This window comes from Arachis ipaensis, chromosome B3 (genome assembly GCF_059453495.1).
Source record: "Arachis ipaensis isolate K30076 ecotype BB chromosome B3, ASM5945349v1, whole genome shotgun sequence".
Lineage (NCBI taxonomy): Eukaryota > Viridiplantae > Streptophyta > Magnoliopsida > Fabales > Fabaceae > Arachis > Arachis ipaensis.
Genome location: NC_142438.1, coordinates 133,521,526 through 133,544,132, shown reverse-complemented (window position 1 = coordinate 133,544,132; position 22,607 = coordinate 133,521,526). Strand labels below are relative to the sequence as shown.

General features: G+C 31.4%; 5 protein-coding genes across 8 annotated transcripts; 3 read left to right on the top strand and 2 right to left on the bottom strand.

Moving 5' to 3' along the window:
- The first annotated feature begins 856 nt into the window (after nucleotides 1–856).
- Nucleotides 857–3,095, top strand: LOC107631183 (ras-related protein RABA1f). Its single transcript, XM_016334539.3, has 2 exons — nucleotides 857–1,354; nucleotides 2,412–3,095. Exons 1-2 carry the CDS (start codon nucleotides 1,134–1,136, stop codon nucleotides 2,842–2,844), a joined length of 654 nt encoding a protein of 217 aa, XP_016190025.1. The 5' UTR covers nucleotides 857–1,133; the 3' UTR covers nucleotides 2,845–3,095.
- Nucleotides 3,096–5,002: 1,907 nt separating this feature from the next.
- On the bottom strand, nucleotides 5,003–7,454 carry LOC107631184 (uncharacterized). The gene is made up of 8 exons (XM_016334540.2): nucleotides 7,065–7,454; nucleotides 6,366–6,403; nucleotides 6,053–6,142; nucleotides 5,849–5,932; nucleotides 5,719–5,753; nucleotides 5,493–5,578; nucleotides 5,335–5,400; nucleotides 5,003–5,247 (listed from the first exon to the last, which is right to left on the bottom strand). The coding sequence occupies exons 1-8, from the start codon at nucleotides 7,129–7,131 to the stop codon at nucleotides 5,213–5,215; spliced, it is 501 nt and encodes a 166-aa protein (XP_016190026.1). The 5' UTR covers nucleotides 7,132–7,454; the 3' UTR covers nucleotides 5,003–5,212.
- A 2,481-nt stretch (nucleotides 7,455–9,935) lies between these two features.
- On the top strand, nucleotides 9,936–11,986 carry LOC107631185 (transcription elongation factor 1 homolog). Of its 2 annotated transcripts, none has more exons than XM_016334542.3 (5): nucleotides 9,936–10,101; nucleotides 10,720–10,847; nucleotides 11,002–11,072; nucleotides 11,468–11,489; nucleotides 11,601–11,986. In XM_016334542.3, exons 2-5 carry the CDS (start codon nucleotides 10,735–10,737, stop codon nucleotides 11,659–11,661), a joined length of 267 nt encoding a protein of 88 aa, XP_016190028.1. In that variant the 5' UTR covers nucleotides 9,936–10,101; nucleotides 10,720–10,734; the 3' UTR covers nucleotides 11,662–11,986. The 2 variants fall into 2 exon arrangements, with proteins under 2 accessions (XP_016190028.1, XP_016190027.1); XM_016334541.3 differs by having other exon boundaries at nucleotides 9,963–10,101; nucleotides 10,725–10,847.
- Nucleotides 11,987–15,877: 3,891 nt separating this feature from the next.
- On the top strand, nucleotides 15,878–17,369 carry LOC107631186 (transcription elongation factor 1 homolog). Its single transcript, XM_016334543.3, has 5 exons — nucleotides 15,878–16,026; nucleotides 16,423–16,545; nucleotides 16,630–16,700; nucleotides 16,819–16,840; nucleotides 16,951–17,369. The coding sequence occupies exons 2-5, from the start codon at nucleotides 16,433–16,435 to the stop codon at nucleotides 17,009–17,011; spliced, it is 267 nt and encodes an 88-aa protein (XP_016190029.1). The 5' UTR covers nucleotides 15,878–16,026; nucleotides 16,423–16,432; the 3' UTR covers nucleotides 17,012–17,369.
- Nucleotides 17,370–17,944: 575 nt separating this feature from the next.
- On the bottom strand, nucleotides 17,945–21,544 carry VOZ1 (vascular plant one zinc finger protein). Of its 3 annotated transcripts, none has more exons than XM_016334544.3 (5): nucleotides 21,190–21,544; nucleotides 20,372–20,619; nucleotides 20,072–20,221; nucleotides 18,994–19,495; nucleotides 17,945–18,890 (listed from the first exon to the last, which is right to left on the bottom strand). In XM_016334544.3, the coding sequence occupies exons 2-5, from the start codon at nucleotides 20,597–20,599 to the stop codon at nucleotides 18,337–18,339; spliced, it is 1,434 nt and encodes a 477-aa protein (XP_016190030.1). In that variant the 5' UTR covers nucleotides 20,600–20,619; nucleotides 21,190–21,544; the 3' UTR covers nucleotides 17,945–18,336. The 3 variants fall into 3 exon arrangements, with proteins under 3 accessions (XP_016190030.1, XP_020975157.1, XP_088366033.1); XM_021119498.2 differs by having other exon boundaries at nucleotides 18,994–19,498; nucleotides 21,190–21,479; XM_088509907.1 differs by having other exon boundaries at nucleotides 20,372–20,615; nucleotides 21,190–21,479.
- Between the last annotated feature and the right edge of the window lie 1,063 nt (nucleotides 21,545–22,607).

Here is a 22,607-nt window from a genome sequence, read left to right as displayed (position 1 = left end):
ATGATTTTTTTTTATATTACATATTTGCATGAATTTATAAAAAGAAAAAAAAAAGTGATATTATCAAAATAAAAATATTAATATTCATTTCTTTAGAAAGTGTAGAGAGTCAACTATAATATAAACCAACTTTTTTTTATCTTTGATTTTGAAATTCAAAAAATTATAGTAGTGAGAGTTGGATTTTTTTTTTGTAATAAATATATTTTTCAATTAATTGGCTAGAGTTGGTTTCGTTCCTAGTTGGGCTTTTAGTGAAACCGATTTTATAGAAACATTATATGGTGTGCTATTTAAATTTTCTTTTTCCAAAAATTACATATATAATAGTATATATTTAAATATTGATAAAGACTCACATATAGCTATCTTCATAAAAAATTAATAGTTGAGAATGGTGAGATAATAGACTAAATGTATTTAACAATTTTCAACTATCAACTTTTTATAAAGACATGTAAATTTTCTCTTTAAATATTAGATTACATAAATATTTTTTAACAAAAAATAATTAAAACTAGTCAAAATTTATATTATTTAATATTTATTAATTATTGTTAAAATTAATATATACTAAATAAAATAAATTTAATTTTTTTTCTCTCTAATATAACCGATTAAATTAAAACTTTCTTTTATATTGACAACATAAAAAAAAAGATCTTAACAAAAACTGTTAGTTCATTGCATACTGTACATGATCATACTTTGTCTTTCAGTTTAATTTGTAAATTTGATGTTAGAAATGAAGCATTATAGTAAGCAAAAAAAATGACGTTAATGAAGGGTTAAAGTAGTTAATTGTTTTTGGTGGAAGTGTTATTTTTGGTGAAAGCCCAGTTAAGATTTGAGCGGCGTGACTGATTCCCACATTGTGCCAACGAAGAATCCCACATTTCCAGCGCCTACCTCTTTCTCTTTCTCTTTCTCTTTCACTTTGCTTCTCAATTCCAATTCACTCTTTAACAAACTAACAAAGTTTCGTTTTTTTAAACCTCCCTTCCAATTTCCAAATCTCGTTCCATCTTCAACTATGACCCTTATCTTCCACTTCCATTTTCAACTACCCATTTGAGCCTCCTTAAAATTCACCCAATCAAAATCCTTTCTTTCTTTTGTTTTCTTTCTGGGAAATGGGGGCCTACAGAGCGGATGACGATTACGATTACCTCTTCAAGGTGGTGCTGATCGGTGACTCTGGCGTCGGAAAATCGAACCTTCTCTCTCGCTTCACAAGGAATGAGTTCAGCCTTGAATCCAAGTCCACCATTGGTGTTGAGTTCGCCACCAGAAGCATTAAGGTTGATGATAAGGTTGTCAAGGCTCAGATTTGGGACACTGCTGGTCAAGAGAGGTTCTACATTCATTCCTCCCTTCTCTCTGGTTCCATTCATGCTTCATTTCAATTTTATTTATTTTTAAACATATGAGTGGCTTTGATTTTATTTTTGATGTGGTGGTGGTTTAAAGTGCTGTTGTTTGTTTGTGTTTTTTTCATGCGCCATGTTGCTTGTAGTAGCTAGATAGGAAGTACATTGGAGCTTTCTGTTTCCTTGCAAGGAACATTGTTAGCAAGCAAAATGTTGCTTCTTGCTAAAGCTATTGTATTCTTATGCTTTATTACCGGTCCTGCCATTTATGGTATTGAATAGCCGTTTGAATAATCTGAGCTGTTTCCTTAGCCTTCATCTGGGGCAATAAGTAGGCATTTCAATGTTGGTTCCAAGCTCCTGGCCTGTCCGTAGCATCTTGAAAAGAATTTAAAAATGTGAAGATCTCAGATGGTTAAGGAAAATATCATTGTGGCAATTTTTCTTACAATTTAGGTATAGATACTAGTGTTATATGTGGGAAATGCTTAAGTTGGTTCTGAATTCATGTAAAAGGATTTTTGAGGAACAGCATTACTTTTATGTTTGGACATTTTCAATTTTCTTCAAGATTTAATGTCTGTACAACTTTTAACTAAATAATGCAATGAAATTTTCTCTTTGAAATCTCCTAGAGAAACCTCTTCTCCCCTGTTGTTGGGAAGTGGGAACTAATAACATTGATCGAAGCCCCGGATCTTCCTTTTTTAGATCTCAAGAATTTTGGATTGCAATGTCAACATGCTAAGTTGCATGACATTAATATTCCTTTTTAAGGTGAATTACATTGGTTATTCATTATCATTTAGCTTCTCAATCATGCTTCTTGATAAATGGTAATAAAAGCCAGAATAAAGTGGACATCCTTTGATGAAACTATCTTCGTGACCATGTATCATATTGGTCTGTGGTTTCTTGAATCCTAACAAGAATCTTAGAAGTAACGCTGGGTAGATTCCGTGTGATTGATGATCTTCCATGCTGTATATATTTAAATTTTCATGTAAGATATCTATCTTAGCTTGTTTTTCTTCACTGAAGGTACCGGGCAATTACAAGTGCTTATTATCGAGGAGCTGTTGGTGCTCTACTAGTTTATGATGTTACTCGCCATGTTACGTTTGAAAATGTGGCGAGATGGCTAAAGGAGCTGAGAGATCACACAGATGCCAACATTGTGGTAATGCTTGTAGGAAACAAGGCAGATCTGCGCCATCTGCGAGCAGTTTCCGTCGAAGACGCCACTGCCTTTGCTGAAAGAGAGAGCACATTTTTCATGGAAACATCTGCCCTTGAGTCGATGAACGTTGAGAATGCCTTCACAGAAGTCCTGACCCAGATCCACAGCGTCGTAAGCAAGAAGGCCCTTGAAGTTGGTAATGATCCAGCAGCATTGCCGAAAGGGCAGACTATCAATGTTGGTTCCCGGGACGACGTCTCAGCCGTGAAAAAAGGTGGATGTTGTTCTAATTGAGTATGTAGTACAAGTGTCTGTAATTTTAAATTCAGAATCTGCCTTGTTTATAACCAACCATGTAGAGATTGCCCAGACAACAGCATCAGAATGATATTCTAGAAAGCAGCATCAAACCATAATTTATGTTTATGTTTTGGTCGGAAGAGGGAATCTGTTGGATATTAGCTAGAGCCTAGGTGTTTTTCACTTTCATTTAACCTTTTAAGATATTCATAATTATCCAATTTATCTAATTTCATATTTTCTTATGTGCTGTTTCCTTTTGGTTTTGATGCGCTTCTGTTTCTTATCATCTACTTCCAAGGAAATATGTGAAATGACAGTATTTATATTTTATATACAAATATATAGATACTGATTTAGGAATTGATTTTTAATATACACAATTTTTTAAATTTCGATGTAACATTATTCATTAGTCATTAGTAATAGAAAATAGGTAGAAAATAATAGCTGGAATGTAACTCACAGGAAAAGATGGGTAAACATGAGGCACAAAAATAAAATATCGATATTCAATTGTTTATAAATCACAAGAATTAGGAGTAATTTAGGAAGGCTTTGATGAAATGAAAAGGTGATCTTATTATTAAGAAAATGATATGATTTACAGATTTACTTCCCCCACTAAAAATAATTATTAAAATAATATAAACTTATAAAAAATAAAATAATACATGATTCCATAAAATACATTAAACAATAAGTTACGTTAACTTATTAATAACTTACAAGTATCACGTTATTTATCTAAATGGTGATCAATTATTAAATTCTAATACGTACAAAAATAAATATTTACTAATTGATTTTAGAGTTAACATTATTAAATTTTTGAAGTCAAACTTTTAGCTAAATGCTAATCTAGTTGAAATTATTAACCTTTTTAGCAAATACTGTGAAGTTGTTAAAATCTTTTGTTCCTTTGCTATTTTGTGGACTGTTTGGAATTGCAGGAATAGTAAAATCTTTGAGAATAAAGTTGTTTTATGGAAAAGTGAGTGGGAAAAAGTAAAAACATTAGTTAACCAATGGTATGAGGTGAAAAAAGTGAGAAGTTGTGTACATAGGAGAGAAGTGCAATTTGAAGAAGACAGGAAATGGATATGGTGGAACTGTATTGGGTATAAATCAGATAGAAATATATTTTGTGTGGGTGGATATTTGCAGGAACCAAATGAAGAAATACACTGTTATATGGGCGAATTTGTGAGTCATGAGTCAATGGGAGATGCATTACTGGTTGGACTACAAATGTCCTTACAATTTGTTCTCGAAGAAGTAGGAGTAAAAGAAGAAGATGTAAAAATGATGGTTGATAATAAAAACATTGTAAAGTGGTTACATGAAAATATGGATACAAATTGGGAGTTGAGATTTTTAAGAAACAAGACAAGCAACATAAAACATATATTCCAGAATACAACTGTGGAATTTAAAGGAGAAAGTGAATACAAGGCAAAAAAAGAATGGGAATCAAAGTCAATAATTGAGGAGCATAGATGGATAAAGTGGGGAAAGTGAGTACATTGACTTCTTATGCAGCACAGGTGGTGGAAGTACATAACAAAAAATTCATTTCAACGTATTGCATTTGAGTAATGTTTTGATTATGTATGTTTGTTTACTTGACTATTAGTTTATGTTTATTGGCTTATCTGTTTCTTGTGGTTGATTTGGTCCTTGATGGCAATGCCAAAGGGGATTAAATTTAATCACTTGACATTAGTACTCTGTACTCCCTAAAAAGGTCGAGTTATTTATTACTGATCTAAAAAAAATGTTGTGTTTCGAGCTAAATATAAAGTCACCACCTTTTATTCTTTGATCTAATATGTGTGTGTAAGTTTGGATTTTAGAAAAAAGTAAAGAGGAACAAAAGGAAAATTTTGGAGTATAAAATAAACTAAACATTACACCTAGAACCCTTTTCCCTTTCAAAATCAAAATTCCAAACTCGTAAACACTGTAAAAGAATTATTATGTTAGAGCTTGTTTAACATGAACCTTGAAGGAGCAACAAGCCAACAAACACTTGATCCAATGTGCTTATCGCAAAACTATCGATCTTAACCAAGTAGATGACCCAACACTTGTTTAAAAATGAGGTTGATTATAAAACAAGAAACGAAAATCATCTTGACAGAAAAAGAAGTGGAGGAATATAATGATATATATAAAATTAGTCTGATTTCAAGATACGTGAATGAGGAAATATTTGCATTAAAATGTTACCAAAGCGGATTGGTAAATCTAAAACCCAATATAACATTAAATTAACAAAAGTTTAAAATGCGTTGAGAACACATACTGCACCTACAGAATTTGACTAAAACTAAGGACATATGAAATCTCCCATAGAATTTTACTTGCGAGCTTCAGCCTTCTTCTGTTCTTTGGCTGAAACAAATTGATTAATTATCAGTTTCAATTCGGGGGGTACAAGAAAATGAGGGTTAGACAAACCAAACAGTTTTAAAATCTTACCAGCTTTCTCTTCTTCACGCTTCTTCGCAGCTTCTGCCCTCTGCTGACGTATAAGAGCTAAACGTTCTGCGCACAAGAGAAATAGAAAGTTAGTCATTTAGAGAATATATATTTCTGTTGACAAACAAGTAGATGCATTATTCAGGAGCTACTGGTACCTAAATCCTTCCTTGCTTGTTCTGTTTTTCCTTGCTCTTGCAACCTCATGTAGCGCTCATGAGCTCTCTGTTTCTCTAGCTCTTCTCTGTAAACAAGTGGTAAATTGTAAGTACATTAGAAAAATCTGTTAATACAGAAGTTGCAGTCCCAATATTTTGCCAATTTATAACTGAAAGAAAAAGTTGTGTGATTATCTTTTCAAAAAACAAGTATAACAATGTATACCTTTCCCGCCTTGAAAGCTCGGTTGTTTTCCCAATCTGCATTTGGAAGAAAACGTGCTTATTATTCCCATATAACGTAATTACTACAAATATGTCAATGGAAGATCCAAAAAGCAGAAAGATGAACTCACATCAATGTCTCTAGCCTTCACGTTCTTTTGCTTCACCAAGTTAGGGTTTTCAATCTCAATAATCCCTTGAGTACCTTTTGTTTTCTGCAGGCATTATATGGCAACAATGAAGTCAATTTCGTATTTGGCAATAATACAGGCAGAAATAGAGACACAAAAAGTCAAAAACACTCAACAATCAAGAATTGGAAGTAGAATACTGACTTTAGTTTCTCCTTCAGATTCTTCTCCAGATTCATTCTCGGATACTTCCTCTGATTCCTGTTCTGACTCCTCTTCATGCTCAGCTTCTTTCTATTAAATTCACAAATACAAAGGCCATACTTAAAGAAGAGAAAATTCTATGAAGGAATGGAAAACTTAATAGTGTAAGGATTAAAACATGAATCATCCCCATAGAAACTCCATGCATACAACAAAGAATATCCTGTGTTTAAGTGATCATAAGTATGTGTAAGTGTGCACACATGAATAACACAGAATATAAAGAGCTGCGGAATAAGAGGCAGAAGAAAACCTGTCTGAAAGTCTTGGGACGAGAAGACGTACCGGCAGCTGCACCAATCAGTGGAAATATCAGGTTTTTAACGATAATTCAGCAACGCTTGACTTCCAATAGGAAGAAGCTCGAAAATTACATGACCCTTAGAACAAAGGCAAAAATGCCTGCAACAAAAACAACAGAGACACCCAAATAGACGCAAAGGACTAAAACACTAAAATAAAACTACAACATAACTTAAAATCCTTAGCTTCTCATATCTCATTCAAGTATAGAATCTAGAACCGATCAAACAGAAGCACATAACTCTATTTCACATCGCATGAAGGTAGACACAGTAAATTTGAATTCAAATAAACAACATATTCGAGAATCTCCCAATCTCGTTGTTAATCTGGATCAACCAAAAAGACAGTAACCACAGAATTTTCCGAAATTCGAATAATAAGCATAAACCTCCATACGAAAAGTTTGGAACATACTCACAAGCCAAAAATCAATAGTAAATGTTCTTTCAAGCTTAAAAATCAGAATTTGCTAAAGAAATATGGAATTAGAAGTTAAGTAGGGTTAGAAATCAAAGCATACCCAATACAAGTTAAACCTCCCAAATCTTAAAGCTAATTTAGAACAAGCTACACTGAAAAACAGAATTTTCTCGGGGATCAAGGAGATAAAAAAAATTGAAAAGGGGATTAATTGAATTGTGCTTACCCATGTCCTCCGGGGTGGAAAACTGGCGGCGACCGGTGGGCTTGCTCTTGAATTTTCCCCTTCCCATGGCAGAAAATAGTAACACGCGAAAGTAGCAGTGAAGCCGAGTGGGACTTTATGTGGATAACAGCAATGATGCCGTGTGGAGATTTTTTTCTTCTTCTTTTTGCTGGGACTGATCTTCACAATCGAGAGGAAAATTGGATGCACCCTCTGTCACAATCGATTCGTTTGTCAAAAACCCTAGTTGTCAATTTTACGATTATTCAACTACTGATTTAGTTTTTAAAGTATCGTCGTAAGCTAGATTTTAAACAAATTGCTTATCTTATCTTTTTTTTTTTTTTTTTTTTAAGATTATCTTATTTAAATAGCGTCAGATTTAGGCTTGGATCGCTTGCTTTTTTTTTTTTGTGACAGATCGCTTGCTTTAATATCACACTTCATATATTTGCTTTTTTGTTTAAATAAAAAAATTATTAATTTTTAATTTGTATAAAAATAAAAAAATTGCATGTGATGATGATGATTCTCTTTAATTTTGATCTTTTTATATTTTCACTTTCATATTTTTATCTTTATCATCTAAATTTAACATTAGATTATGATATTTAATAAATTTTTATTTAAAATATTCGAATATAAAATAATTATTTGATAATATTTTATTGAGATAAATAACAAATTGGTATCTAAACAGTTTTGGTACTAATAAAATAGTATTTAATTTTTGTTATTGACAAAATAATTTTTAAAAAATTTTAAACTTCGACAAAATCACTCAATCATAAAAAGGATGACATCATAGTGAACGAAAACGCTGATGCGACCGTTAAAAAAGAGTTCCAATGATGACAGAGAGCTCCGACGACATTTCTGACAACCTCCTTCTTTTTCGTGTTCGCTTCTTCTTCTTCTTCAACATGTCGTTGCGTCTCCTTTTACCATGGCAATTGAAGAAGAAGACCGCTATGGTACGACACTGCGTTCTTCATGTTCGCCGCTTCTTGTTCTTTAACACGCAGCTGCGTCCCCTTTCATGTTCCCTTCCGCCACACGTTACTGTGTCTCCTTCCGCCATGGCAGTACCTTGCCGTGTTCTTGTATTTGCTGCTTCTTCTTCTTCAACACGTCGTTGCGTTCTTTCTGCGTCTCCTCCGCCATGACCGGCATTCGTCGTTGCATCCCCTTCCGCTATGGCAAATATTTATTTGAATAATTTTTAATTGTATAATTGTCAGCGCTAGAATTTTTCAAGTACCGATTTAGTATTTACCTCTATATTATTTTAAAAAATGATTCAAATAATTATAATTTTTAAATATTTCAGACACACTTTAATAAAGTAGGTTTAGGTTCACTAAACAATAATGTGGTGTTTGATTATCAGAATGGATAAGACAAGACACTCACAACAAGACATAAAGGACATAAACATAAAATTTAATATTTTGTATTTTATTTAGTGATAAATTAGAACAAATTATAAAAATTTAATTTATTTTCATTTTTTTTATTCAAAAAATTTGCGAAGAAAAATAGAATAATAAAAAATATATTTATAAAAAATTAATAAAAATAATGAAAGAAAAATAAAAAATAAATTGTATTTCTTGTTAGTGTCTCCTATCATTCTTGTTAGGATTAAATCAGTATCTCTAAATATAATGTACTTGTTTGAGCGTCATTAAATCGATAAACAAAAAAATTTTTTTTTTAGTGTGTTTGGCAAATTTCTAATAGTAAAAGTAAAAGTATTAGAAAAAAAAAATCTTTTTTGAGAAGCTACAATTTACATCTTTTTTTAAAAGATTTTTTCTTAAAAAATATATTTTTTACATAATAAATAAACAAAAAAATATTTTTATCTTATTTAACTCAAACATAATTAATAAATAAAAAAAATTTTTAATATAAAATATTCAAAAATAAAATCACTTTTATTTTTGTAAAAAATTTATTTTAAAAATATAATTAAAAAAACATTTTTGAGAATGGCGCTCAAACAAACCTACTATATCTTTATCTATATCTTATCTAGTCGATTTTGTATCTTTATATCCTTGTATCTTATCTGCAAAAGGGGTGTGCATGGCCCGACCCGGTCCGGTCCGACCCGACCCCAAACATTTTAGGGGCTATTTTGGTGTGATTTTATCGAGTCCAGGACCGGATAAGGGTCTAAAAATAAACCTGGTCATTATTTTGGGTCGGGTCCGCGTCATGGCTCGGGTCACCTGAAGTCGGCCTGGTGGCCCGGTCATCATACACAATTAATATTTTGTGTTATTAGTGATGAATGATGGCTATTCTTATGTGGAATTTAAGTATTGTAAACCTTAATATTTTGTGTTATTAGTTATTATAAGACTTTAAGTTAATGTTTATGTTTAAAATGTATAAGATTTTAGACTAATGCATAATATTGTGTTATTTATATTGATTTAAATATTTGGTGTTATTAGATAATATTAGTATTGATTATGGTTATGCTTTAATTTTAGAGAAGAGTTGGTTCTTGTTATATTTTTCTAAGTGAATTTTACCATATCAAATAATAGTTGGAGTCTTAGAAATTTGGATATTTTCACATGTTAACTTATAAGAAGGTATCAAGGTAATATAATGTTAACGGCCTGGTTTTCACTCGATATAATCGTGGCCCGAAAGTGTATAGGTTTCATCGAATCTAGGATCGGATTCGGGTCTAATAAATAAGTCCAATGTATATTTTGAATCGGATCTGGATCACGTCAAACCTGGTTTCACCCGGCCCATACACACTCGTAGCTAAACAAACGCGAACTAACGGTACGTTTGGTTGGTGTAAAATTAACTCTACTAATATCCATAAACCAAAGTACCAAACATACCCTAATAATTAAAGGATATTTAATCATTGGTGAAAAGGAAAAGGAAAAGGAAAAGGAAAAAGTTAAAATAAAGTAAGCGCTTTGGTTAACTTCTCTTTCCAGTCCTCAGTCCTCACTCCCAATTGCTGCATTCTCTTTTTGTGCTGTTTCTTGTTCCGATCTGTGTACGTTATCTCTTTCCTTAATCCCTTATTTGCTTTGGGTTTCTTTTCATCGTATGTATTCCAGAATTCATCTGTAATTTTCATTTTCTTTCTTTCTTTTTCTTTTTTTTTTGTTTGTTTTTCCTGCTTGAAAATTTGTGTAAACAAGAAGTCAAATGAAGTAGTTTCAACCTTTCCTGTATTAATCTTGTTATGTACCTTTTTTCTGGTGTTCCGGGGAAGGGGATTCGGAGAGAGGACTATGATGGGGCTTGTGTTGTTTAGGGTTTGTGAATGTTAGCTATTAAAAATCTGGTAATTAGATACAGCCTGCAGGGGGAAATCGGAATTTTCTTTCAATTTTTTTTATAATCAACCGAAAATTACAGTACTCTGGTAGGATTCTTTGTTTTGGGAGCAATTTCTAATTAGTGTTAATCATAGAAAGGGAGCCAAAAGAAATTGCCTATTTGATTGAATTGCTGGAAAATTGTAATGGCTTGCAGATTGTTACTCCATGTGAAACTCAGAACTTAGAAAGAAATTCTGAAGTCTTAGCCTTTTAGGAAATGCATAGGAATTTTTTTGACTGTTTTCTTTTACTGATTCTTTTGCTTGCTTGAAAACACTTGTATGAAGATCAGGATTTGTGGGATGGGAAAGAGGAAGGCAAAGTCGAAGCCACCTCCAAAGAAGCGAATGGATAAGCTGGACACTGTCTTCAGCTGCCCTTTCTGCAATCATGGCACCAGTGTCGAATGTCGCATGTAAGCAAATTTTTATGTATTTTTGTAAAGTATGCCGTTTGCATAAAGACCTCAAGGCTTATGTATCACTGAAATCAATCAGGAAGCCGCCATTTGATATGTTAGAATATTGATACTACTCGGTTCAAAGTTCATTCTTGTGATTCTTTTACAGTGATATGAAGAACTTGATAGGGGAAGCTTCTTGCAGAATATGCCAAGAGAGCTTTAGCACTACTGTCACAGGTTGGTTTTAATGTACTGTGGTTTACATTTATCATATTTATTTAAAGTAGTTGGTGACTGATAAATAGGCTTTTGTTTCCATACCACTAACTGATGATATTATCTTGGTGATCTTATCATACTTTTGATGAAGTTGGGGATGGTGTGTGTTTTGAAGCGTTTTAGACTTGTCTCATTGTTATATTGTCAAGCCATTCTGAAAATAGGAGGAAATTTCGAAAGAAAACAAGATCTATTGTCAAAGCTAATAAATAATAATTTCTGGTTGGTTGGTTAAGCGTTGTTGATCTGGAAAATGCAAAGTCATACATTACTGGGTTTATTAATCTTTATATTTATTTGCACAATTAGATGTGGCTGAGGCTAGTGGTCTTATATGTTTGTTTTCTTTGCAGCTTTATCGGAGCCAATTGACATGTAAGTTCAACAATTATATCTGCAAACTATGCTCCGCCTCTACCTCCCTTGTTTGGTTTTTATTTATTATTATTTTTTCCTGACTCAAGAATCCTAATTTGAACAATGCAGATACAGTGAGTGGATCGATGAATGTGAACGGGTGAACAACCCGGAAGATGATGGTGCTTAGTAGTGTAATTATAAGAATCCAGTTGGAAGATGATGGTGATTAGTAGCGTTTTAAATAATCCAGTTTTAGCAAATATGAATGGAATTACTGTCCATTGTAATTATGCCTGTCTCTATTATGGTGATTAGTGTTTACAATGCACACGAAAGTAATATGCCTACTTTGATGATGCCACCTTGATTAACAATACTGATGCTAGTCATGTTACTTATGTAAAATTTGTAAGTCCTAATAGTAGTAATAGTTTGAATGGTAATAAAGAATGAGATTGTCTTATATGATAAATTTAGGGCAAGTTATTAAAATAAATTGTTTGCCTTTCAATATTATCAGAATATAACATCTATACATTGAAGACGCAAATGCCTCTTATTTTTTATGGAAATTATGGGTACGATGGATTATGATTTGGATGTAAATTGCGGTAGTGATGTAGCAATTTCCGTTGGGTTGTGTGTAGCGATTTTTGATGGAATGCTTAAAAGATATTAACCGCGGTACCTCTGTAGCGATTTATATTTATCTATATATTTTCTAAAAAATAATATGTCATGTCAAGGGCAAATTATTATATTAAGTCAAGGGAGAAAAAAATTATGGAAATTCGTCAAATTAAAAATTGGTTTATGAATCAATTAAGAGTCATTTATATAACTTTAATTTTATGTAATTCGAATTAGTGTAATTCAAACTATTCAAATCAGGGTGATTCGAATTATATTTACACACGTTGCACGTATTAATTCGAATTGGCCAGATTCGAATTACTCATGATTTAATTCTTTCCATTTTTTATTAAAAAATTAATAATTAATTAAAAAAATTAATAATTTAAAAATTAAAAAAATATATATTTTATTTCATGCATTAAAAAAAACTAACAAAATATTTAATTACAAGACTTCTTTAAAATATTAATGAGCTATCAATTCGAATTTCATACAATACTCTTTTGTCCATTTTTAATAGCTCATGTATATTTTTTAATAAATTTTTTAAATAAATTTATTTAAATTATACCACAAAAAATATTTTATTCTATACAAAATAATTTTAAAAAATAGCTTAAAAGATGTTAGGAGTACTATAAAAATTTATAATGTCCTAATGACTTAGGACATTAAAGAAATACTCTACATAATCAATAATAATTTAAAAATTAAAAAAAATATAGTTATAACCAGTATTTACCTAAATTACTAGAATATTACAAACTTTTATAATACTCCAAACATTTTTTAAGCCTTTTTTTTTTAAATTGTTTTGCACATAATAAAGGGCATTTTAAACCATTTTAAGCCATTTTCATATTATGATTCAATAAGTGATTCGACAAATCGATTTTTTAATTATTGAGTTCTATCACATAAATTAAATAATAATAAAAATTATAATTTAAAAAATTTAAAAGATTTAAATTTTAAAATAACTACTATATTATTCAGTGAGATTTAAAATATTAAATTTTTAAATATATACTCAACAATAATTTGATAAATTCGTTTAAATAAAAAAATTTCACTATAAAAAAATTACAATTTGAAAAGGTAACATTTTAAAATACAAATGATAAAATAACTTTATAATAATTTAATTATTTTTATTATTTTATGTAAAGAAAATTTTGTTTATTAAGGTCTAAAAATAATATTAAAATTAGTATTATGAAAAAATATTTTTAATTTAATATTACGAAGAAAAAATAAAAAAATTATATAAGGACTAATTTGATTAATTTTTAAAATTTTAGGGATAAAAATGACTTATGTTTGAACTTTCAGAGACTATTTTGATTATAAATAACTTTTTTACATGTCAAGTGACACGTGACGTGCTAGGTGTCACTGAGACGTCAACTAATCATCTGGTGATACGTGACACTTAACGTGACACGTCATCGTCTAACTAACGGAATGACCAATTTGACTTAAGTTTATATTTTAAGGACTAATATGACTGAAAAAATCATTTGAGAACTAATTTGAAGAATAGATGATTTTTCAAAGACAAATTTAACTATTAACCTGATGTTAATGAGTGATGAGCAAATAATATTATAAAGAGGAAAAAAAACCAATTTGCTATTTTCTAATTTAAATTACATGTCCTTTTTTGAAGGGGAAAAAAGAAAAAAATTAGGAAAAACTTAAAGGCCTATCTTGCTAAGATTTGAGCCAAAGCATTTCTCCAAAATCAAAAGTAGAAATAGAATTAGGAACAACAGTAGAAACTATTTGAGCACATAACGGATCATGTTACTGTGATGAAGGGAAATTTTTTTCTCATGTGCTGAAGAAGCATGGTGGCACTAGAGGAAAGGTGACGCGTACTAGCGTTGCTACCCCACTCGTAGACAGGCTCTATGTCTAAGCAGTGTGTGTATAATTGTGTCCAATTGTCAATATCATGAATATTAATTACGTTGGATTAACTTGTTTTTAATGATGATAATTTATTTGTTGGATTTTATTGGTGTGCTTAGGCCACTTTTTAAAAAGTGTTGACTGTTGACAGCTTTGAGGTTTTTGTGAATATTATCCAACAAATAGGAATTGGTCTATGAAGTAATAAACTATAACAATTATAATAATAACAATAAAAAACTTTGGTTTTGTTAAATATAGTTTTTTAATTAATTTTTGAATAATTTATCAATTAAATATTGTAATAAATTCTTTACCTAATAAGTTAAATTGATTTTAAAACTCTTTTTTATTTCTTTTAGATTAAATTTTTTAAACAAAAATCTAATTTTTTAAATAATAAATTTTTCAAGAACATAATTATCTTATGGATAGTTGTTTTAATTAATAAAACATTACATTACAGTATAATAAAAAAACACCTCAAGCAAGAAAAATAGATTATTTTTACACTAATAAAAATTATATTTATGGAATTTCTACCGCATTATTGTTTATAAAATTATTAAACTATCTAACATAAACTTCATGTGTATATACGACTATAAGTATATCGTCTATGTAATGTTTATGTCTTTTATCAACTTATCATACATGATGCATATCATCAACAATAATTCACTCTTCATTGCACAATATTTTTCTTAATTTTATCCCACGGAAAATCTCCACATGGGATTAGCACGAGGAGCTACAAAGCACGGACATTTCACTGAATTATCGTATTTGTGTGGGATATATTTTAGACACGACACTCATCGATATTCGTCTGACACACGTGTTTGTTGTGTTCAACCGTGTCTTAATAAAAAAATAAAAAATTCTTTTTCGAACACTCTGGACACACCTAAATACAATTACGTGTTTGCGTATTCAGTCTTATTCTTAACATATATTTTTAAAATAAATTTAAATATAGTATATATTATTATTTATTAAAACAAAAAATATTTTAAATACTTGATATAATTAAAATAAGACATTAAAAATAATTAAAATTTTTAATTTATATTTTAATATCAATAAAATATCAAAATATCATTATAATTTATCTAAAAAATACTTTATATTTTACATGTGTCTCCGTGTCATGTAAATTTTAAAATTTGCGTGTCGATGTGTCCCGTATACGTGTCAGTGTCTGCATCATAGATGAGGAGAGTTCTTTATCTGATAATTGCTTATTTGAGCCTCATTAAACTGATAAAAAAGATTTTTTTAATATTTTTTTATTTTTAATATATTTGACAAATTTTTAATAGTAAAAATAAAATCACTAAAAAAATCTTTTTTAAAAAATTACAATTTACATTTTTTTTAAAAAATCTTTTTTCTTAAAAAAAATATTTTTCACATATCACATAATAAATAAACAAAAAAATATTTTTATCTTATTTTATCCAAACATAATTAATAAAAATAAAAAAATCTTTTATATGAGATATTAAAAAATAAAATTATTTTTATTTTTGTAAAAAAAAATTTTAAAAAAATTATTAAAAACATATCTGTTTTAAAAATAAGGTCCAAACAAGCTTTAAATTAACATTTTTTTATTTTTTTTATTTTTATTTTTATTACTAAAAACTTATTAAATATACTAAAAAATATATATATTTTTATTAGAAATTTTTTTCTATGAATTGAGTGATACCCAAATAAGTACGTAATTTAAAAAGATTATTTAAAAAAAAATGATGAATTGACCTGGACCATGACCAGGTGAAGCGAATCATGGATCTGATGATGGATGATATGAATGATACAATGAGCGCATTACGCGTCGGATTGACAACCCAATATAAAACACAATCTTTTGCTGTCTCCACTCTCTACCCATTCCTCTTCTCCCTTCTCCTTCCTTCCATTCATTCATTCATTCAATTTCTCAAATCACATCCTCTCTCTCTCATCGCCTGCGCTTGTTTCATCTTCCACTTCTGTATGCTTTCTATTCCCTTATCGCTTACGTTTTCCCTTTCATCTTGTTTACATTGCCGCTGTTTTGATCCACATAATTCGCCAAAACGAATGGGGAAAAGGCTGGGATTTGGATTCATCTTTAGTTCTTGCTTCTCTATTCGCCTTTCCATTGCTTGTACTTGTAGATTCGGATCATTGATTCATTATGTGCATTCTAGGGTTCATTGAATTAACAAGTTTCAATTTCAATCTTTTTGGTTTAATAATGTGTTTTTTTGGAGGGGAAATAAAAAATATCTTGAATTTTGGTGGTTAGATAGTTTGAATAATGTTGTAAAAAAATTCAAGTTTTTGAGAGATTGATTGAAGTTTCTAGCTTTGATTTTGTGTGCTCAAACATTTATGTAAAAATCAGGATTTGAGCAATGGGAAAGAGGAAATCATCAGCAAAGCCACCTCCAAAGAAGCGAATGGATAAGCTTGACACTGTTTTCAGCTGCCCTTTCTGCAATCACGGCACCAGTGTCGAATGCCGAATGTAAGCAATTTCGTTTAGCGTTTGTAGAGGATTCCATGCTTTGTATTTCCTTAGAGGATTAATTGTTGGGATTCTTTTGAACAGTGATATGAAGAACTTGATAGGGGAAGCTTCTTGCAGGATTTGCCAAGAGAGCTTTAGCACTACTGTCACAGGTTTGTTTCTGAAAACATTAAAGTTTTAGCCCCCCAATTTAACCGATCATCTGAACTCATATTCAAGTTTGTTTTTTAATTCTGCTGATGATCCTGGAATGTTTGTTGTCTTTTGCAGCTTTATCTGAACCAATAGACATGTAAGTCAAATATTTCTATAGAAAACCTCTTCCTTTCCCCTTCTTTCTTCGCTTTGTCTTACAAACACAACCACTTGATTGACTCAAGAAGCTTCATTTGAACAATGCAGATACAGTGAATGGATTGATGAATGTGAACGGGTGAACAACCCGGAAGATGATGGTGCTTAGTAGTGTGATTATAAGAATCCATTTCGAGCAGTAGTGGATGGAAATTTCTGTATTTGTGTCGGCTCCTACTGGTGCAACTACATGTTTTGTTCCTATGTTACTCTTTAATAGAGTTTGTAAAACTACACGTACGCTAAAACAATGAGAATAATTGCTATTGCAATGGGTGTTTGTCTCGTGTCAATGCGCAAATAGCTAATTATGTTTCCCATTAAGGAAAGACGAGGTCTTACGTGTTACGTTTGTTTAATAAAACGTAGTTCTGAAAGTGTATCATTACAACGAGGTTTTCAGTGTTATCCTTGTCTTTTGAATGAGATTGGCTATATAAATTAAACGATATTATTGTGTCCTATAATGTTCATGTCCAAAATAAGCACACTTATACTTAATTATCTTCTGATCATCTCATACAAAATCTTCTTAGGTTTCTTTTTGCCCATGACTACTAACCTATCATCATAACCAAATGATCTACAATCTCTTGCGGTTCACATCACATGTCTAAATTACCTAACACGAAATTCCACCATCATTTTGATAATAAATTCCGTTACACAATAAATATTATCGTCTCGAATGTTCATTCTTAACCATTCGATCTTCTGTTCCATTCAACATAACTAATTTAACTATAATGAGAGAACATTTAATGATAACCAGGTACCCCTCTAAAACCAACCAAATCTCCCTTTATTTGAATTATACATCGATGGCAAATCCTTAATTTTTGCTAATAAATTGCTCAAATTTGAACTAGCATTACCCATTTTGTGCAACAGAAACACAAGGTAGATCTATCAATGGTGACTTTAAAATTGCAATTCCTTTTTGAGTTTGAAAAATTACTCAAAAAAGGAACCGAAACATGTTTTTAGTTATTACACATCCAACATCATGTAACTCGAAAAGTTTGTCCTGTAACTGATAACATAAAATAATGTAAATGACTTATATTAGCATGGTTTGGAAAATAGAGTCAGCGCTGAATACATCAATTTTGTACCTAAATAGGTCAATTCTGATGGTGACAATATAATGCTAACATTCACCAAGTTGCTAATCATAAATGATATACAGCAATTTTTTGCTGCAAGTGATCATCTCCCGAAGTTAGAATTCAGCAACCAGCAGCCTCTGCAGCCGCATTCCAGTGAGAATGAGCTATTCACAATATCTTCAACAAGGCAAAAAAATGACCTTGTATTCTTGTTACTAAGAATCAAAGTATAAAAGGACCAAGATAAAAGAGGACAAAGAAAACCCAGCACAGAATAACGTATAACCAAGCTGAATGCATCATCAAACGCATCCCTTTAAGAAGATCATGTTCCATAGTAGTCGCCCATGTTATCAACAAGATAGTCATATGGTGCAGCTAAACCATAATCATATGTTCCATTTAGTGGAGCCACTCTGCCTGAAGAGGAATAGACACCACCTAAGCCAACCTTGGCATTAAGTTTAGCTCTGCCTTTTGCAGGCCTTTTGTTATCAGACATGAACTCAGCAGAAAGCCGTCCCATCTGCTTCTGCAAATCAGCAACTGAATCATTGGTAACCTTTGCCTTAGAGTTCTTCTTCCCATCAACAAGCTTTAGTTCCAACCGATATAAAGCACATGCATCACACTTGCTAATCTCATATTCATAGAGGTGCCATTCAAAATGGTTCAGTGGTTGCGGGTCCATATAATAGGATCTCTTCAGACCTCCAAATTCATTCATCACTTGCTTTCGAGATTCATGCCAACCACGTCCGCTATAATCTGGCAATGACCTCTGCTTTCTGTTTCCACTCTCAAACGCCCTTCGAGGTTTGTCGAAGAAGAGCCACTCCCTGATAGTCTCACCCTCGAGAACAGAAAGATCAAAGAGCTCTGCATCAAACAAGAAGTGAAGTAATCACAAAGGACAACTTTGTCAACCTCTGTGCCTGGTACATTTCCAAAATGATAGCCAAAGAAAAAAAGATGATATTACCTGGTGCGTTCCATGGAGACTTCGCAGTTGCTGCTCCCTCGCATTCTGGGATGCCAACATCTTTTCCTTGTGCCCTTGCACTAAGAGCGGCAAAAAGTAAATTATCTTTCAAACCGATGCCCCCTGGTCGTAGAACTGGGGACATACCTGGTGGCCCTTCATTCAAGGCTAGAGCAGCATGAAAGCTACTGCAGTAGTCTTGACACCAGTCCAACCCTTGTGCAGGCCTTGGACAGTCCCAAAGTGCACATTTTGGGCCCAAGAAAGCAGAAGGCGGAGGGCAGATACTTGGCAGGTAGCTAGATATTTGAGGAATAGCATCCTCCTCACAATAACCTATGCCATTAAAACCAGTATAGAAACTGTGATCAAAGTCCTGATGCAAATCAAACTGGTGATATTCTAAAGCAGGTCCTTCCAGGTTGTTAGCTGCCACATTTTGAACTCCTGAGATGGAGTGTTTGCGCTCATCAACCAATGGGAAATCATGTTGCTGCTGACCCTGCTTTACATTTAAACCAATGATACGTATTACAATTACAGATGGGATACAATATTTGATATAATGGATGAAAATACACGTAGAATTCCACTTTTTTTTTTTTTTGGGGGGGGGGGGGGGTATCTATAAAATTGAAAAAAGGCACAACTCCAAAAAACAAGGAACAAATTAAAAGCCCCTCCTTAAAACAAAATGAAGCACAAATCTTTGGTTTGATCACTTTCAAGAACTTACTCATTACTTAGTTGGTCCAAAATAGTCAGAATCAACAATTCCAATTTTCTCCTAACCATATTTCAAGGGCCAGGTTCATCAAGTAAAATTTACTAAGGATAACCCAAAAGAATTGCATGTGATAAGAAAACATATTGCATGACAATGTTGACATGATGTTAGACACCTGTATTGCCAGAGTCACCCCTGATTTATAATACAAGAAGTTACACTAATGCACTGAATAAAAACAGATAAACTTAAAAAAGTTAACAATTAAACAGTGCATGCCACAAAGACCAGATAGTTATTATGGCCGATTATATCATATGATTAACCCCAATTAGGGAAAAAGATTCTCACCTCTTGGAATACAACCTTACCCCCAATCTGCTGCGTCTGATCATTAGGTTCAGGCTTAGGGGCAGCTAATGGACTAGATGCATCATCTTCCTCCTCACAAAGCTGCAACAATCGACAGATATCTGTGGAGAATGACCCAAGACTGCCACCCTATATTTAAATATCACAATTCACAATCACAGCTTTACCACTAACATTGTCATTCAATTTTATACATGCCAATCACAATTGGCAAATATTGGTTAGAAAGGAAAGCACCCATGATTGATATATCAAATGAAGTCCACTATATTAGCTTACTTGCTGCAAAGAAGAAGCAGGCGAGGGCTCGTTGAGCTCAGCCTTCCACTCACGAAGCATCTGATGAACTTGCTCCTCAAGGACAGCCGCATCGACTGTACGGCTCTCCTTCCTTGCGAACTGCAGATCTAAGAACATCAACTGCAGGTCATCAACACGGTTCTTTGCCTTGTCCTTAAAGAGCCTGTGTGATACAGACTTGCAGCTGGTCTTGGAAACCTTCTTCATTGCTCTGCCTCAAGCTCTTCCTAACAAAATGAGCTTCAGTTCGTCACAAATAAAACACATACAGAAAAAGTCCAAAAGATTCTGCAACGTGTAGGTAGGGTTATCATGATCAGAAGCATATTCCAATCCACTCTACAATCCCAAAAACTCCATAAATTTTAAAACTAAGAATCCAACATAAAAATTCGCCTCCATTTTTCACTGATCAACTAAACACATAGTAAGACCTCAAACCCCTTTACCGATGTAAAAATGAAATCTAAATATGTAGATCGAAGCAATCAAATTACTCAGAATCCGCATCATCACAAATCGGTACCCAAAACTGAAAATAAAAAGTTCACTACAAACAAAGCAAAAGGATGAGCAAAGCACCAAAATGAACTCCAATTTTGAATAAACTCATAATCATAGCTTGAAGGATCATCCACTAGGTAGAAAGTAAAACCGACCCAAGTCAATATTAAGTAAGAAATCGAAAAATCCAAAACCTAAATTGGATGAACCATAATAAAAGCGCAACAAAACATAGGAGATCGATTGAAAAGGTGTGATTATGCATAAGGCTGAAACACAGGAAATATTATTACCTGAGATTCTGTGAAGACCACTTTTTTTCCAGAGAGATAAAAATAAGAATAAAAATGGCTGGTGTGAGTTTTGAGCTGAAAAGAAAGAAAGAAAGAGTTCGGTTCTCTCTCTCTATCTCTTACCAAAAAAGATTGATAAGGCAAGGAAAATATAAAGGGTTTGGAACTTGAGAGAGAGAGAGAGAGAGAGAGAGAGAGAGAGCTTTTTTGTGTTAGTGACTTTCTCTCATTCTCTTCCTCACTGTGCTGAGCCAATAAAGCAATGGTGACTCCACTGTGAACGATGAATACATCTTCGTAAAAGAGTTATAATAATAATAATAATAATAATAATAATAAAGCGAAACAAAAATATCATAATAAATAAAAACCTTCCTTTTCTTTTCTTCTAAAATAATATTTTTTTCTCAAATTAAAATCAAATATTTTTTTTTTAAAACGAAAGAATTCTTTTTTTTTTCTCTTTCTTTTGTCTGTCTCTCTTATTTTTCTGTCTACTCTATTATTTTAATATATCATTATCAATAACTAATTATAAATTTAACAATTAAAATTTATGATACATTGACATAGGACACGACACATACGGAATATACGAACACACAAATTTTAAAATTTTATAAGACACGGGACACAATATATATAAAAAATAAAGTATTTTTTAAAAAATTACAACAATTTTTTTATATTTTATTAGTATTAAAATATAAAATAATTTTTTAACTATTTTTAATATTTTTTTAACTATATAAAAGTATTTAAAATATTTTTTATTTTAATAAAAATAATATATATTATTTATAAACTCATTTTAAGAATACTTGTTAAGAATAAGGTTGGACACATTGACACGTAATTGTATCTAGGTGTGTCCAAATGTGTCTGGAGAATAATTTTTTTACTTTTTATTAAGACACGGTTTGACACGACAGACACGTGTATTGGACAAGTGTTGATGAGTGTCGAAATGTGTTCGACACACGGACACGCCAATTCAACGAAGTGTCCGTGTTTCATAGATTTAAAACATATAATATATTATCTAATTACAATTAAAATTAAATAAAAGTTAAAATTAAAATTAAAAATATAGGTATATTGTATTATTAATTTAACAACTAAAATATGTCACATAATATTTTCTCATTAAACTTGAGATAAATTTTTTTTTTAAATTAATAAATTCCTTTCTTTCATTTTTCTCTTCTTTATTTCTTTCACTCTTTTTCATTCTATATATAACTTATAATTTATATTTAATATTACTAATTTGACATATTAAAATGTACTACTAGATATTTTTTTATTACAATTGAAATAAAATATTTTTCTCTAAAATTAGCAATTTCTCTCTCACTCTTTTTTCTTCTTTATCTTTCTATATCTCTTTCTGTATTTATATTTTACAAAAAAATAAA